General features: G+C 41.8%; 2 protein-coding genes across 3 annotated transcripts; both read right to left on the bottom strand.

Moving 5' to 3' along the window:
• Nucleotides 1-7: 7 nt before the first annotated feature.
• LOC135335321 (sushi, von Willebrand factor type A, EGF and pentraxin domain-containing protein 1-like) lies at nucleotides 8-7,438 on the bottom strand. The gene is made up of 18 exons (XM_064530783.1): nucleotides 7,295-7,438; nucleotides 6,861-7,191; nucleotides 5,572-6,654; nucleotides 5,153-5,518; nucleotides 4,916-5,101; nucleotides 4,411-4,737; nucleotides 4,063-4,239; nucleotides 3,839-4,018; nucleotides 3,299-3,481; nucleotides 3,052-3,255; nucleotides 2,324-2,500; nucleotides 2,051-2,227; nucleotides 1,361-1,537; nucleotides 1,123-1,299; nucleotides 897-1,073; nucleotides 670-846; nucleotides 562-617; nucleotides 8-446 (listed from the first exon to the last, which is right to left on the bottom strand). The coding sequence occupies exons 3-18, from the start codon at nucleotides 5,651-5,653 to the stop codon at nucleotides 138-140; spliced, it is 3,132 nt and encodes a 1,043-aa protein (XP_064386853.1). The 5' UTR covers nucleotides 5,654-6,654; nucleotides 6,861-7,191; nucleotides 7,295-7,438; the 3' UTR covers nucleotides 8-137.
• A 2,358-nt stretch (nucleotides 7,439-9,796) lies between these two features.
• Nucleotides 9,797-16,841, bottom strand: LOC135335325 (sushi, von Willebrand factor type A, EGF and pentraxin domain-containing protein 1-like). Of its 2 annotated transcripts, XM_064530791.1 has the most exons (12): nucleotides 16,669-16,841; nucleotides 16,262-16,585; nucleotides 15,867-16,043; nucleotides 15,637-15,819; nucleotides 12,186-12,362; nucleotides 11,920-12,096; nucleotides 11,227-11,403; nucleotides 11,001-11,177; nucleotides 10,767-10,943; nucleotides 10,539-10,715; nucleotides 10,431-10,486; nucleotides 9,797-10,264 (listed from the first exon to the last, which is right to left on the bottom strand). In XM_064530791.1, the coding sequence occupies exons 1-12, from the start codon at nucleotides 16,727-16,729 to the stop codon at nucleotides 9,956-9,958; spliced, it is 2,172 nt and encodes a 723-aa protein (XP_064386861.1). In that variant the 5' UTR covers nucleotides 16,730-16,841; the 3' UTR covers nucleotides 9,797-9,955. The 2 variants fall into 2 exon arrangements, with proteins under 2 accessions (XP_064386861.1, XP_064386862.1); XM_064530792.1 differs by lacking the exon at nucleotides 16,262-16,585.
• Between the last annotated feature and the right edge of the window lie 807 nt (nucleotides 16,842-17,648).

Raw genomic sequence — 17,648 nt, 5'->3', positions numbered from 1 at the left:
AAACATACAAGAAATCATCAACTCAGTACATTGATCTCAGACACACTTCAATATCCTTATAGACGCAACTAAGTAAAGCTTCGGCTAACAAACACGTTAAACTTCTCTCTATATAGCAAGCTAGGTACTTGGTAGAGTTATTCACACTCATCCTTGTCCATGGAGGTAATGACCACTGGACAGGCCTTGTCCATCTTGATAGCGTACCAAAGCACCCTGGTTGTCACTCCAGACTTCACCCACTCGCTAATTAACTCAGCATACTCGACAGCACTCAAACTCTTCGTACCAGTGATCGTGGTTCGATAGGTCGTCCTTGTTGTGGATTTGTAACATACGAAGTAGCCAGGTTGAATGTTGTTTATGGGAATGTCATGTCCACTCTTTCCTACTGCCTTGGTGGTGGCAATGTGCATGATCTTGTACATCAATTTAACCTTCTCATCCTACAAGGATAATGAGCTATAATTATGTATCTTATGTGAGTATGATAAATGAGGATGCTTGCAACTGGATATCAGCCTAAGTAAACACAACAAAATGAATGACCAGGCAACTTACATTCCACTCCACACAATAGCTAGTTGGCCCGAAATTGAATTGGATCATTGCATTGTCTGTATGAATGAGTAAACACTATATTATATTAGTCTGACTCAACCGGCTTACCGGCACAGAAAGGAGGGTTACATGACCAGGTGCCATTGGACTGACACACTGCCTCGGGACATCCAGTGAGGTCGTAGCCTGGGGCACAACTGTACACGGCAGTGTCCATAAAGTGAGTGCCTTGAGATGTGGAAACATAACCATTGGCTGGAGCCTCGAGATCACCACAATCCACGGCTACATAGGACAATTCATGCAATGCAATGGCTATATCGATAACCACTCACAATCACATGATGTGGCTGACCCTGACCATTGCCCACTAGCAGTGCAAGTACGTCTGGCATCTCCATTTAGCGTGTACCCCTCATTGCAAGAGTACACAGCTGGTTGGTCAAAAGTGGTTCCTTGCACTATCACAACTTTACCATTTGTGGGGTCTTCAAGTGCTCCACAGTCAACAACTGTTCAATGGAAGTGTTGTATTAAAAAAAAACTTAATTGTATATATACCTTCACAAGTTGGCTGTACAGAACTCCACATTCCACTTGCTAAACATATTCTTGAGCTGGTTCCCTCAAGATTATGGCCTATGTTGCAAGTGTAGGTAGCTCTATCCATGAAAGTGGTTCCAGACGATGTGTCCACTAGTCCATTAGTTGGATTAATCAATGCACCACAGTCCACAGCTGAAATAAATAATACGTGATGTTAGTCGTATATACTAATCAATTAAAATCATGCACTCACGTTCACAGCTAGGTGGATATTGGGACCATCGTCCATCAGGTCCACAAGTACGTACTGCAGGACCTCTTAGTGGGTACCCATTGTCGCAAGAGTAGGTTGCTCTGCTCATGAAGGTAGAGCCAGACAACATTACTACACCACCATTGTCAGGACTACTCAAGCTGCCACAGTCAATAGCTGCATGTGAATGCAAAATAACTCACTATATAGCTAACAATAGACTACCTACTATAATTATAGCGCTTTATTTTTGAGGCACTAAACATTTCGTGGTTTTCGCGGATTGACCTCGAATCTTAAAATTATTGTTTACTTTCGAGACCTCTGTCTACTATATAGGGGTGTGGTCATTAGAATCTCTATCCTCGAAAATAAAATGTAGTTCCTTGAAAATAAAGCGCTATTTATACGCAGGAGTTTCTAAAGAGGAGTATCCAACTTGGATGGCAGTTGTAGTACAAACCACGTTTCGGTATAAGTATGTCATACTACGTCACTCTCAAGCCACATTGTAAGTGGGTGCGTAGGTATAGGGCTTAAGTTATACTTATTGTCCACTACATCAGAATTTATGGCAGTAAAATGAGCTAAACCGTGAAATCGCAGACAAGTCTACCTGTAAAAATATGTCACCTTAAGGTACTCCTCTTTATGAACTCCTGATATGGTATCGTTATGATAATAACATACGATTGCAGAGTGCTGTTCCATTAGACCACTCTTCATTAGTCTGACAGGAACGTGAGCTAACTCCCTCCAGTAAATAGCCTCTGTCACAGCTGTAGGTGACCACACTGCTGCAAGTTGTTGTGTAAGGTGTTGTGATTATTCCATTGACAAGATCTGGAGGTCGATCGCAATCAAGAACTGCAAATAATTATGGAAGAGCATAATTAGTTTTGTATTTGCATTTTATGTTCTAACCTTTTAACCAATAATTATATGCCTAAAGAACGCACTTACTTTCACAGGTGGGTGGGGCTGGGACCCACAGTCCATTTCCTCCACAAATCCGTAATGAAACTCCTAGACGACGATAGCAGGAATTGCAACTGTAATATGCCACGCTACTGAATGTAGTACCAGCAGGCAAGCTAACTTCTCCATTACTGGGAGCAGTAGGTTGTTCACAGTCCACAACTGTAATGGGTAGAAATTTAGTTTCATTTCACAGTGACATAGGAAACAATTTATCAATGGGGGGGCTCTAGTTCGGAAAAAAGAGTATAAGTCTATCTACATAGTGCAGCTTGGAAAAGTCATCTCCACTTAATAGCCTATATAAATATGGTTATACATCATCAGAAATACATGAAGGGGAGTAAGCAACTACTATATGCACGTATGTTGTTGTCTGAGCAAGTCACAAGCACTTGTAAACGGTGTGGGTTGACACATGACCATGTATGGCTAGGCAGGTAGGCTACATCAGAATTCTACCGTGTTGCTTGCGCAATGCATGCAATTAACCACACTGTTTTTGAGTGCGGTTATATAGCCACTTGAGATGTGGGCATTTTACACACATAGTACCGTCAAGGGGGCTTATAGAGAGAAGAGGGCATGCAACTCACTATCTACCCTATGTAATCACCACACTTCAGGCATAAATCGCCAAATTAAAACACTTGCATATAGTAGCTGCTTACTCCCCTTCACGCACACCTGACGTCATGCATGCATATGTATACCTGAACAAACTACTGTTGCTCCACTCCACTCTCCCACCGAACTCCTAACATCACCAGTACAGGTCCTCTCACTGTCTCCACTTGTTAACTCATACCCAAGGTTGCACTCACACACAGCTGTTGTTCCATAAATGTAAGGCTCCGTTGTGTCACCAGAGTAGGTAACCATTCCATTCTCAATATCAATTAGAGCAGGGCAACTTCCTGTAAATGAGTAGTAGTCCTAGTTTGCTTGATATGAACATACCCATACATGTAGGAGGGATAGAGCTCCACTGTCCATCCGCTCGACAATCACTGGTACTGCGGATTGCATCACTGATCATAAATCCAGGGTCACAGGAGAAAGTGGCCACACTCCCCACACCCAGTGTTGGGTCAGAATAGGATATCATTCCATTGGTCGGATGAGGGAGAGACAGGCACACAGCTATAAAAGAAGAAATTCCGGGTAATCCGAATTTGTGGAGATATTATATTCAAGAGTGACTCATGTACCCAGGTTTTCACTATAGATACAATCACTTTCTTTGTAGAAATTCAAATGCAAATTTTAATGTAAAATTCATTATAGAAAATATTATTCCCTGTACTATAACACTCTGAGCGAAAGCATAACATGGCGAGAGGCATTAGCGCAGCGCAGCTTGCAGCACTCATTGTGTATGGTGCTGGTTATGATACTATGATCAGTCTATAGGTGATCATTCCATTGGAGAGGTTAGGTCAGCTAGAAAGGTGGCTGGGAGTTTACCCTAAGACGGCACAAATGCATCAATCTACTCACCAGTGCAGACGTGGTCATCTCCAGTGCTCCATCCAGTGGCAGTACAGGTCCTCACTATCAGTCCAGTTATTTGGTACCCACTGCCACAGGTGTAGGTAGCCGTGGAGTCCTCAGCTCTGGGGGTGGTGGTGTGACTGTACATTACTCCTCCGTTGTCTGGTGCAGTGAGGTCTGGACAAACTGCAAGCAAAAGATAATGTATGAACAATGCGTTGGCTACTTACGTAATTCACAAGTGGGTCTCTCAGTGCTACTCCATTGCATTGTAACCTCATTACAGGTAATGGATGAGATGGTACCAGTCACAGTGTACCCAGTGTCGCAGGTGTAGGTGGCTACGTTAGAGGCTGCATCATACGAGATCATTCCATTAGACACAGGACTCAGTGTGGGACAGGGAGCTGTCAGCGGAGGGGTACAACACATTAAAAGAAACCTTAATTATCAACTGGACACATACTATGAAAACTTTGAGGCCTGCATATATTACAAAGTGGACTGTTTATAGGGTGCCCGCAATAGACAGGTGCATACTTGTGGCACATGCTAAAATTCAATATAGTAAGTCTCACTGAAGGTGACACATCTCCTCTCATTGGTGTTAAGCCTCACACAGCAGTGTTCGCCATCAGGACTGAAGTGTGAAGGACCACGATGCAGAACAACGGCATCAGGATCATGTACACCACTGATAAACACTTCGTCCCCAACTGCAACCCCTTTGGTTAGGTTTATGGGAAATGCACTCCCATTAGGGAACTGCCACACAGCACGACCAGGGAAGGTGTAGCAATACCAGGGACGTGGTTGACCATCAACTCCTGATCCAACATCAGAGAACGAGATGATCTCTCCAGTGTGGTCAGTGCCGTCGGGCTCATTGGATGCTGCCAGTCGAGCTGTATTCCACATGCATTAACCAATTGATGCTCTGGTGCCAAATCTATACTTCTATACTGTCCAAATAATTATAGTGTCTAGTTATAAATAGTTTAACTAATACGTAGAACCTCCAAATTACTGGAATAATGCTGTTACTAAACTGGGCACCTATAAAAAGATTGTAATAATTTATACCATTCTTTTTACACCCAGCTGGAGTTGACCCGCTCCAACTCCCATCACTCCCACAAGTTCTGGTGCTGTCTCCATTGAGGGTGTATAATGAATTACAGGTGTAGGTGGCTACAGTCCCTTCACCAAGTGTTGGATCAGAGTACGTGATCACACCATTGGTCGGGGGAAGAAGGGAGTAACACACGACTGTACAGACAGAGTATAATTATGTTGTATTATGAACAGAATAATACTCACCCAGGTTGGCACAGAGGGTCATATCTCCTCCAGTAGTTGGTACAGTACAACAGTAGGAACCAGTTGGAGTGAGGAGGTTGCTAGACTGTCTACGACGCAGCTTGATGAGCTGAGGACCATTCCTTACCCTGTAGAACTGCTGTCCAGCAGTCGCTGAGTCCTTATTGTTCAGTATTAAACTCCCATCAGGATACGTCCACTGTCCTAGTGATCCAGTACCAATGTTGTCAGCACTTCTACAGCAGGCAGTGTGGTCAGTGTTACAAGTGAGAGAGTAACCACCAACAGCATCTTCTCCAATGTGAGTCATGAGGATCTCAGTGTTGTTAGTGGTGATTCCAGGGCCTGATCCCAGGGTAAACCAAACTGAAATGAATTACTGTGAATTAGCCACGGCACATATAGTTTTACTAAACTACCTTGTTGTGCATATCCAAATGGATAGCAAAGGGTTAGAGACAAAATAAATTGTAAAAAGTTAACAACACTAAAGGTCATCATTCACTTGTACAAGTCATGTAGATCGATATATCAGCAACTCTATATTCTAAAATAGCTCTGCTGTAGATCTACATAATCTACATGAAAGTGCACTGTCAGTGTGTCACACATTTCCATCGTATTGGATAACATTGGCATTGTTCAGGTTTCCTTTTATGTTTTACCCTAGGAAAATGGCCACAATTATCATTGTTAGATGGCCAGAGGAAAAATGAAGAGTATTCTGTTTTAGGGCTTTGATGAAATGATCTCATGCATGTAAAACAGCCGCATAAGGTTATCATGGCGACAATATTTAATACAAAGCAAGGAAAGTCAATAAAGAATGCGTTGAAGACAACTCCAACAATCACACGAGAATCAGATAAAAAAATGACATAAAGGTAACCAGTTGTACTTATCATGATACGATCATGATACGATCACACCATAAAATTATGTCCAATAACCAATATAGCTATAGAAACTCGTTTATATGACAATTTTCACAGAATTACATATAGCATTGCATAAAAGCAAACTGAGAATATGAGGAGGCATACAAATGTCATGAAATCCAAGTTACAAAAGTTATGGAACCCTCTCAGCCCAACCAAACATTATTATTTCACAGGTAGGTGGTAGTATCCAAAGTCCATTTCCATTTCCCTGTAATGAAACTCCTAGACGACGATAGCAGGAATTGCAACTGTAGTATGCCACGCTATTGAATGTAGTATACCAGCAGGCCATTTAACGTCTCCATTACTGGGAGCAAATGCATGGTTGTCCACAACTGTATAATGGGGACACTAGATCTATACCATGAGTCCTGTGAACCTGAATAAACTGCATGCTGTTGTTCCACCCCACTTTCTCACTGAACTTTTACCATCGCCAGTACAGGTCCTCTCACTGTTTTCACTCGTTATCTCATATTCTGAGTTAAACTGATGATAATTGTAAGGCTCCGTTGTGTCACCAGAGTAGATAATCCTACCATTCTGCTGAGAGTAGGGCAACTAATCCCTGTAATTAAACAACTGCCAAGTCATACATATACATCATACATGCATGTAGGGGGGATAGACCTCCACTATCCATCAGCTGGACCTAGCTTCGATTCACCCCAGAGTGAGAAACATGTACACACTACAATCTCACTCTCATAAATTGCTATTGAAAAATCGTATTAAATGGTTATAGCATTCACAAGACAATCTAATACCTTGAGTAACAGCTACCGCATCTTTAGAATGTTGACAGTGACGATTGGAAGAGATTTCTACTTGTCAGTGAGGGCAATCAAAGTCAGGTAGATTCATTTCCATTGCAATCTAGGTGATTTAACATCATAGGTACAGTTCCTAGTATGCATTGAGTCTAGAATCCAATGAGTTGAAGAATCCAGTTGTCGACACACAATATATTGGCATCACGTTTATTCCAATAGTCATTACAAAGTGAAATGGTTCCCCAGGCGTTGTTAGCACACACTTCTACTCACCCTTCTGATGGGACAGAGCCTCCCACAAGCCGAACCTCTCCTTGAGAGCACACTGTACACAATGTAGAGAGGATACAAAGCTATAGGTTCTGTATTAGGTCTAGTAAAGCGGTATAAGTATATACATTGAGATACGCTATATAGCAAGCACATACTTGTCTGTGCATCTCTATTAGATAATTGTAGTTACAGCCAAAATCAATGAAAGCACCGCAGGTGCTGATGCCTCGGTGGAGATGCCAAAGCTACATAACATAAAGCTGCTACTAATAGCTTTTATGCACATGATATGATAAAAAATGACCGACCATGATTGTTGTTAAAACGATCGATGCCAAAAGTTCAAGTCTAAAATTAATGGGTGGTGCTAGCCTCGATTCAAGGCCTATTAAAATACGCCTGGAATCGAGGCTAGGGTGGTGCCTTGCAGCTCTCTTCTTAGTCGGGCGCCGCCGCCCTCTACCGTTGCCCGGAGGGCGGCGGCGCTCGACTACTCTCTTCTCACTCTTGCAGCTACCTAGCTAGCTAGCGTTCTAGTGCAGAGCTAACTACTAAGTAGAGTAGCAACACTCGGTAAACAAGTTTGGCTACGTGCTCTTCTAAAAAGGCTGCAATGGCATTCCAAGTAAGCAAAACTAGGCATAACTCGAGAATGAAGCATTATTTCACCAATAAAATCCAAGAAAACATGACTAGAAGCCTATAGAAACTCTTACTTGCACTTGATTCATCCTTGAGCAGCTGTAGCAGGCTACATAGTCTCGAATACCCGCCTCAACCTAAAAGCTTGTGTCTGGTCAAACTCACATATGAACTTTGTTCTGCACAGTCAGCAAAGTTAAGTGGGCTACACGCCCACAAGCATAGTGATAAAGCCACAAGCCACCGCATGTTAGGGACAGAACATACACGGAGGGCCACACCAAACACATGGCAACATGGCAAGACACTGTATCAATTAAGGCTTGGAGTTGAAAGCCTACGAGAAAAAAACACTGAGCTTGAAGCCATCATTGCACAGAGCTAGAGGGCCATGAAACCATGGTCGACGGTCACATTCACATAAATGAGCATTTAGGCTGTTAATTTCGACAAGGTGTTCCAAAGGTCCTGTTGCTAGTCTGGAGAGTTCTAGTATCACATCCTTACAACTCTTCCATGAATTTTCCTACGTCGCCTTCTGTCAGGGGCTAATTCTTTCTACTAGCAACAATCCATGCTTAGCTATAATGATATTCATGTAGACTATAATTTTATTCATGTTTCACACCCACTTGTGGTCAATTAAATGTCCAAGAAATTCCTGAACCACTTGAACCAAACCTCAATGTGAGTTTGACCAGACTCAAGCTTTTAGGTTGAGGCGGGTATTCGACACTACAGGCTACACACACAGACACACACAGAGACACACAAACACACTACCATATACCTCGCTTGCGCATGCGCACCGAGGCATAATGACAGAATGCTAATGAGACTGCATGGTCTGCTGAAGGCCATCATTCACTTTTATATAGCTCTTTTTACTGTCAGTGACTGTGCATACTCTATTAATTGAGTGGGGCCTCAAAATTGAAATAATAATGGCAAATTGAGACTTTTTTAGTCAATGATGTTGCATGAAACATCTAACACTTAGCTCACAAGCCGCACATGCACACACTGTTTTAAATTAACATTCCTGTCAGGATATTACGAGATCTCTATTACCATACCCCTTGACGTATACACGCTAAAAATGGTTGTCAGATTACAATTTAACCTAACAGTGTGTACATTATAGAATCATATAAAAATGTTACAAAGTGAATTGATGCAAAATTAGTTACAATAGCTCAAAAACGTCATGCACTGAAACAGAAACATATATGCAGCAAACATGTACAAAGTTGTTCCAAGTCTGAAAATTCCAGATAGGTCTATCTACAACTGACTTTAGATACAATACTCTATGTACTCAAAGCAAATTTCTAGTCTCTTACTTTATTAAGATATTTATTTTGCTACTGCCAAAACTGTAAGTGTTTGCATCATTAATTCACTCATACGATCTACATAGGGTCAGTGGACTCATACATAGGGCCAGCGGAACCTTCAATATTCCTGCAACCTGCATGTACATACATGGAACAATGCATTTAAAGGAGTATAGTGACTTGAACTTCGAGAATCACAATATAAAAACTTACCCAGTGGCACCAGCTCACTCCACCTCCCCTCTGCAGCTGATGTTTTGGCTCTCACCTGAACATTGTACATTGTATTTACTGTAATACATGAATGTGTAGTCACACCTGGACCATGAAGTTATCAGTATACTGATGAGCCCGGTATCATCACCAATGGCGTGGAAAAGCTTTCTTCTCCTTTAGACACTACCAAATCTGAACCAGATCTTTGAGGAATGAATTTGATGTCATAGCCAGTGATCCTCCTATACGACCTCGTGGGGGTAGTCCAAACTACATGGAGGATGCTCGTGAGAAGGCTCTACAGGACCTCACTGAACACTACCACAAACTTTGCTCTAAGTACATTCTGCAGTTTATCGCCATTAGAAACACAAAATTAGCGCCACTCTAATCACCCATTTTTTGTGGTGCATACTTTTGAAACAAATAGTATGCCATATAAACCACGGCTAGGTCCCTATCTGAAGTACCTGCAAACGTAATGCACACACTACATACAAGAAATCATCAACTCAGTAGTAGATCTACATTGATCTCCTCAATATCCTTAGACGCAACTTTCGGCTAACAAACAAGTTAAAAGTTTCTCTATAATTATAGCTAGCTAGGTACTTGGTAGAGTTATTCACACTCATCCTTGTCCATGGAGGCAATGACCACTGGACAGGCCTTGTCCATCTTGATAGCGTACCAAAGCACCCTGGTGGTCACTCCAGACTCCACCCACTCGCTAATTAACTCAGCATACTCGACAGCACTAAAACTCTTCGTACCAGTGATCGTGGTTCGATAGGTCGTCCTTGTTGTGGATTTGTAACATACAAAGTAGCCAGGTTGAATATTGTTCATGGGAATGTCATGTCCACTTTTTCCTACTGCCTTGGTGATGGCAATGTGCATGATCTTGTACATCAATTTAACCTTCTCATCCTACAAGGAAAATGAGTTACCATTATGAGCTATAAATATGTCACCATCCTTAAAAGAAAGTGCCTGGGGAACTAGTAACGTGAGTATGATAAACGAGGGTGAAGATATTTGTAACTGGATATCAGCAAACAATAAGTAGATAAAATGAATAGACCAGGCGACTTACAGTCCACTCCACACAATAGCGAGTTGGGCCGAACTTGAGTTGGATCATTGTATTGTCTGTATAAATTAGTAAACACCCTAATTTATTAGCTTGACTCAACAGGCTTACCGGCACAGAAGGGAGGGTCACATGACCAGGTGCCATTGGACTGACACACTGCTGAGGGGCATCCAGTGAGGTTGTAGCCTGAGGCACAGCTGTACACGCCAGTGTCCATAAAGTAAGTGCCTTGAGATGTGGCGACATTACCATTGGCTGGAGCCTCAAGAATACCACAATCCACGGCTACATAGGACAATTATTGCAATACAATGGCAACTAGCGATAACCACTCACGATCACATGATGGGGCTGACCCTGACCATTGCCCATTAACAGTGCAAGTACGTCTGGCATCTCCATTTAGTGTGTACCCTTCATTGCAAGAGTACACAACTGATTGGCCAAAAGTGGTTCCCTGCAATATCACAACTTTGCCATTTGTGGGGTATTCAAGTGCTCCACAGTCAACAACTGTTCAATGGAATGATGTGTTAACTCTATATCTACTAATACATTCTTAAATTGTACCTTCACAAGTTGGCTGTACAGAACTCCACATTCCACTTGCTAAACACATTATTGAGCTGGTTCCCACAATATTATGGCCTGTGTTGCAAGTATAGGTAGCTCTATCCATAAAAGTGGTTCCAGACGATGTGTCCACTAGTCCATTAGTTGGATTAATCAATGCACCACAGTCCACAGCTGAAATAAATAATATGTGATGTTAGTCGTATACTAATCAAGCACTCACGTTCACAGCTAGGTGGATATTGGGACCATCGCCCATCAGGTCTACACGTACGTACTGCAGGACCTCTCAGTGGGTACCCACTGTTGCAAGAGTAGGTTGCTGTGCTCATGAAGGTAGAGCCAGACAACATTACTACGCCACCATTGTCAGGACTACTCAAGCTGCCACAGTCAATAGCTGCATGTGAATGTAAAATAACTCACTATATAGCTAACAAAAGACTATACCTACCATAACTATAGCGCTTTATTTTTGAGGCACTAAACATTTCATGGGTTTTCGCGGATTGACCTCCTCGAACCTTAAAATTTTTGTTCCTCCAAATATTATTGTTTACTTCCGACACCTCTGTCTACTGTATAGGGGTGTGGCCATCTATCCTCAAAAACGAAATGAAGTTCCTTGAAAATAAAGCGCTATTTTTACGCAGGAGTTTCTAAAGAGGAGTATATCCAACTATGGCAGTTGTAGTACAATTCATTAAACCACGTTTCGGTATAAGTATGTCACTCTTAAGCCACATTGTAAGAGTGTGCGTAGGTGTAGGGCTTAAGTTATACTTATTGTCCACTACATCAGAATTTATGGCAGTAAAATGAGCTAAACCGTGAAATTGCAGACAAATCTACCTGTCACCTTAAGGTACTCCTCTTTATGAACTCCTGATATGGTATCATTATGAAAATAACATACGATTGCAGAGTGCTGTTCCATTAGACCACTCCTCATTAGTCTGACAGGAACGTGAGCTAACTCCCTCCAGTAGATAGCCTCTGTCACAGCTGTAGGTGACCACACTGCTGCAAGTTGTTGTGTAAGGTGTTATGGTTATTCCATTGTTAAGATCTGGAGGTCGATCGCAATCAAGAACTGCAAATAATTATGAAGAGTTAGTTTTGTGTATTTGCATTTTCTGTTCTCCTCTTAACTGATAATTATATGCCTAAAAACGCACTTACTTTCACAGGTGGGTGGGGCTGGGACCCACAGTCCATTTCCTCCACAAATCCGTAATGAAACTCCTAGACGACGATAGCAGGGATGGCAGCTGTAGTGTGCCACGCTACTGAACGTAGTACCAGCACGCATGCTAACTTCTCCATTACTGGGAGGAGTAGGTGGTTCACAATCCACAACTGTAATGGGTTGTAGCTAATTAGTTTCATTTCAAGTGGCGTAGGAAGCAATTTGGCCTCTAGTTCTTCTAGAGTCTAGAGTAAGTCTATCTACATAATGCAGCTTGGAAAAGTCATCTCCACTTAATAGCCTAGAAATATGGGGGGGGGGGGAGCTCCAGCCCCTGGAGCCCCCTTTCCAACGCCACTGTTTCATTTCATATCTGACAGTTTTAAGTCATCAGAAGTACATGAAGGGGAGTAAGCAACTATTATATGCACGTATGTTGTTGTCTGAGCACGTCAAAAACACTTGTAAACTGTCCATGTATGGCTATAGGCAGGTGGGCATTCTACCAGTGTTACTTGTATGCATGCAATTAACCACACTGTTTTTGAGTGCGGTTGTAGAGCCACTTGAGATGTGGGCATTTTACACACGTAGTACCTACACTCAAGGGCTTATAAAGAGAAGAGGGCATGCAAACTCACCATCTACTCTATATGTAATCACCAAACGTCAGGCACCATAAATAGAATCCAATTAGTGTACAAAAGTCAAGCATTCCGCCCAGGAAGAATGTTAAAATGAAAGCACCGCGGGTGCTGATGCCTCGGTGGAGGTGCCAAAGCTACATAACATAAAGTTCCTATAAATGTTGCTGCATGCAGGCAGAATCCAGGGAAACTCGAAGAGTGGGTAATGATCGACCACAATTGTTGTTAAAAACGATCGATGCCAAAAGTTCAAGTGGCTGCATCAGCAGAGCCTTGCAGCTCTCTTCTCACTCTTGCAGCTACCAATAGCTAACGTTCTAGTGCAGAGCTAACTACTAAGTAGAATAGCAACACTCGGTGAACAAGTTTTGCTACGCACTCTTCTGAAAAGGCTGCAATGGCATTCCAAGTAAGCAAAACTAGACATAACTCAAGAACGAAGCATTATTTTGCAAATCCACGAATTAAAATCCAAGAAAACATGACTAGAAGCCGAGTAAAATCGCAAAAACTAGTACTCGCATATAATTGGCCGCCCTCTTGTTTAATGTATCCAGATCGACATTTCACAAAAAATTATACCAGCAAAATGTACAAAACTGTAAAAACGCAAACAAATCTACCTGTGAAAATTATGTCACCTTAAGGTATAATGCTGACGATACTAAAGGCCATCATACATTCACTTGTATAAAAACTATATGAATGTGGCACATAATTACATCATTGTAAACACAGATGGGTTAGTAATAAGTCGCCGAACTACTCCATCAGACAACAAAGTGCGCCAGGTAAAAGGTTGTGTAAATGCACACACAAACAAGCAAACTAATTGCATGCACACTCTAATAGATGGCCATATACTAAGTTAGAGTTGTTTGTTCATGCATGCATTACACAGCTTTTTACTGACACATGCACTTTGATGTATGACGGAGTTCGGCGACTTATCAAAATTGTTTTTGTAATCAACAATTTGACCAAACAAAGGCTAGTTTCAGACAACCTGTCACTCAAAGTATATACCTATGAAATTTTTAGCAGTTACCAGGTCAATGAAAGCACCACAGGTCCTGATGCCTTGGTGGAGATGCCACACTACATAACATAAAGCTACTAATAGTTTTTACACATGATGAACATTTTTGCAATTTTGCTGCAAAACTCAGAGTGGGTAATGATCGACCATGATTGTTGTTGAAAATGATCAATGCCAAAAGTTCTAAAATTATTAATGGCTACTAAGATCTACTACTACTACTACTACTAAGTCTAAAATTATTAATGGCTGCATCAGTAGAGCCTTGCAGCTCTCTTATTGGTAGCGTTCTAGTGCAGAGCTAACTACTAAGTAGAGTAGCAACACTCGGTAAACAAGTTTGGCTACGTGCTCTTCTGAAAAGGCTGCAATGGCATTCCAAGTAAGCAAAACTAGGCATAAAGCATTAGTTTGCAAATCCACGAATTAAAATCCAAGTAAACATGACTATAGAAGCCTATAGAAACTCTTACTTGCACTTGATTTATTCTTGAGCAGCTGTAGCAGGCTAGGCCAGCAGTGGTACATGGTCTAGTCAATCCAATACTATATATTTATAGGCACAGGTTTATGTGGATGGAATTATTAAGTAATTATGCCTCGGTGCGCATGCGCAAGCGAGGTATACGGTAGTGTGTCTGTGTGTGTTTTTCATAATGGGTTTTGGAGTAATTTGTGTATACTCAAATGAAGTAATAAAGGTGTTAACTACATAATTACACATAATTATCTCCAAAACCCAATTGATCCCATCACAAAATTTTTTCTACACAGAGGGTAATTGTAGTTGACTAAATAAAATTTTAACATGTATCCCATAATCATTAATAGAAGCCGCACAACATACCATACGAAACCCTGTTACATAAGCTACAAATTGGTATTAGTGACACATCTTGCAAACACTCTGATCATAAGTTATTTCTCTTTTACGTACAACTAAGTGAGTGAAACTGTATGTGAAAACGGCAATATTCAGGTGGCCATACCCCAGAAGCCATACAATAAATAACCCTAAATTCTTATTACCTCACCATACTCTATCTGCAGTGTATGGAGAATTCTGATAAGTCACCCGTTTAAGTAAGGTTGAATTGGTATGGAATGGCCCACAGGCATGTTAATAATTGCACCAACTTGTATTGCAAAGTCCATATCTTCTGATCCCATGAAGATCCCATCACAAAACTTATACAAGCCGGGAAATAGTACCTAGAGACTATTTTGGTAAAAAAAAGAGGGGGAAAAAGACGCCATTTTTGAGTACTGCTTAATTAAAGGTTACGATAATGACCTTTGACCCTTTAACGAATGCCCCACCCCCTTCAAGCACGTCACTTGAAAGGTCATATCATAAGGAGTACGGTGGTACAGTTTCTATCTGATCATGGCAGAAGTTATGCTCTAAGAAGCGTAGGTGGGTCACCGAACTTTTTTAATTTTGGTGAATGTTCAAGGGCTCGTAACTAAGAAACTATACAACATATAGGGCTAAAATTAGGTGTGGTTACATAACTTATGGTAAGGTATGTATATACCAAGTTTCATTGAAATCGGAGGGGGTGCTCATTTTTTTGTGTTGAGTTCACATGGAATGTCCCTAATCGATGATTAAGTCATTGTACGGTGATACTATGATCAGTCTAGTGGAGGAGTTTGGACAGTAGCTGATCATTTCATTGGAAATGGTTAGGTCAGAAAGGTGGCTGGGAGTTTACTCTAAGTCTCAGGTTAGAACAAATGTATCAATCTACTCACCAGTGCAGACAGGGTTATCTCCAGTGCTGCTCCATCCAGTGGCAGTGCACGTCCTCACCATCAGTCCAGTCATCTGGTAGCCAGTGGCACAGGTGTAGGTAGCCGTGGAGCCCTCAGCTTTGGGGGTGGTGGTGTGACTGTACATTACTCCTCCGTTGTCTGGCGCAGTGAGGTCTGGACAAACTGAGAGCAAAAGATTAATGTATGAACAATGCGTTATAGCTACTTACGTAATTCACAAGTGGGTCTCTCAGTGCTACTCCACTGCATTGTGACCTCATTACAGGTGATGAATGAGCTGGTACCAGTCACAGTATACCCAGTGACACAGCTGTAGGTGGCCAAGTTCGAGGCTGCGTCGTATGAGATCATTCCATTAGACACAGGACTCAGTGTGGGACAGGGAGCTGTCGGCGGAGGTGTACAACACATTAAAAGAAAACTTATCAACCAGACACATATACTATGGAGACGTTAGGGCCTGCGTGTATTAAAAAAGTGGGCTTATAATATAGGGTGCCCACAATAGACTGGCGCATACATGTGCATGATAGATCTACTCATTGTTTTTGTTTTTTTGTTTCTTTTGGGTACTCATTGTACATGCTAAAAATTGAATACTTACTGAAGGTGACACATTTACTATCATTGGTGGTAATCCTCACACAGCAGTGTTCTCCATCAGGACTGAAGTGTGTGGGACCACGATGCAAAACAACGGCTCTAGGATCATGAACACCACTGATGAACAGTTCGTCATCAACTGCACCCCTGTTATAAACTATGGGCAACACACTCATACTAGGACCCTGCCACACTACACCACCAGGATGGGTGTAGCAATACCAGGCTGGTGGATCAGTACCAACTCCTGATCCAACATCAGAGAACGAGATGATCTCTCCAGTGTGGTCAGTGCCGTCGGGCTCATTGGATGCTGCCAGTCGAGCTGTATGCCACATGCATTAATTAATTGATGCTCTGGCACCAAATCTATACTTGTATACTGCCCAAACTTGCATATAAACTCACATAAAGGCTGCCCATACACAAGAGAAACAATTCCCAGCAGACAGCAGAGAAATAGAGCCATTCTGTCCAGTGTTTCCTTCTAAGTTATCAGGAACACAATACTCCCTACTATACAAAGACTGCTATAGCAACACTCGTACTCCAAGTGCAACTGGGTGTGTTGAATAATTCTGTGCTGGTGGGGTTAACGAAAGGTCCACTAGGCCACTGTCATGACTATGCCAAATGGAACAGTGGAATGGACTACTGGACTGCTGGAACACAGGAATGATCTTTGACCTTGTTGTGCATGCGCAATACGTAGATCGCCATGCAAAAAGCAAGCAAAATGATCAAAGTGGCCAAGTTGAATTTAGCACTGTGACCACAGAATCTAATGCATATGAAATTAGATTTTGACTATCAGCTCAGCTTTCAGCTTTTGGCTTATCAGCCATCAGTGAACCAGATCAGATCATCACGCTGAATTTTGCATAGAAATTAACTTTTCGCAAGCAGCAAATTAAATCAGTTAAGGCTGTAGCTAGCTATCATAGTAAAATAATAGCTGTTCAGTACCTCATAGTCTCGAATTCCAGCCGGTTCTCATTGTAAGATTACCGGAGTCTACGTGTACGGACACTTGTGAATTTGTCGATAACGGACAGCGTTCAATGTCCTACAAGTCGAACGAGAGACAATTCTAACAAAAAAAGTTGTATACATGCACAACTGGACAAATAAATTCTACTGCATGACGCATATTAGCTCAAAAACGTCATGCACTGATACAAAAACAAATGCAGCAAACATGTACAAAGTTGTTCCAAGTCTGGCATAAGAAATTCCACTATCTACAACTGGCTTTAGACACAATACTCCATGCACTCCAAGCAAATTTCTAGTCTCTTACTTATAAAGCTACTTATTTTGCTACTGCCAAAACTGTAAGTGTTATGCGTCATTAATTCACTCATACGATCTACATAGGGTCAGTGGAC

This window comes from Halichondria panicea, chromosome 4 (assembly GCF_963675165.1).
Source record: "Halichondria panicea chromosome 4, odHalPani1.1, whole genome shotgun sequence".
NCBI classification, from domain to species: Eukaryota; Metazoa; Porifera; class Demospongiae; order Suberitida; family Halichondriidae; genus Halichondria; species Halichondria panicea.
Note: the sequence above shows the minus strand (reverse complement) of the source record. Positions and strands in the feature narration are given on the sequence as shown.

Excerpts from the sequence above, each read along its gene's own strand:
- LOC135335321 (XM_064530783.1), bottom strand. The coding sequence starts at position 5,653 with ATGATGACCTTTAGTGTTGTTAACTTTTTACAATTTATTTTGTCTCTA. Across the intron at positions 5,102-5,152 it reads GACCCTCTGTGCCAACCTGG|TCGTGTGTTACTCCCTTCTT; the intron begins GTGAGTATTATT and ends CTGTCTGTACAG. Across the intron at positions 2,228-2,323 it reads AGCCCCACCCACCTGTGAAA|TTCTTGATTGCGATCGACCT; the intron begins GTAAGTGCGTTC and ends AATTATTTGCAG.
- LOC135335325 (XM_064530791.1), bottom strand. The coding sequence starts at position 16,729 with ATGGCTCTATTTCTCTGCTGTCTGCTGGGAATTGTTTCTCTTGTGTAT. Across the intron at positions 10,716-10,766 it reads GTCAGCCCCATCATGTGATC|CCGTGGATTGTGGTATTCTT; the intron begins GTGAGTGGTTAT and ends TGTCCTATGTAG. Across the intron at positions 10,487-10,538 it reads TGACCCTCCCTTCTGTGCCG|ACAATACAATGATCCAACTC; the intron begins GTAAGCCTGTTG and ends TAATTTATACAG.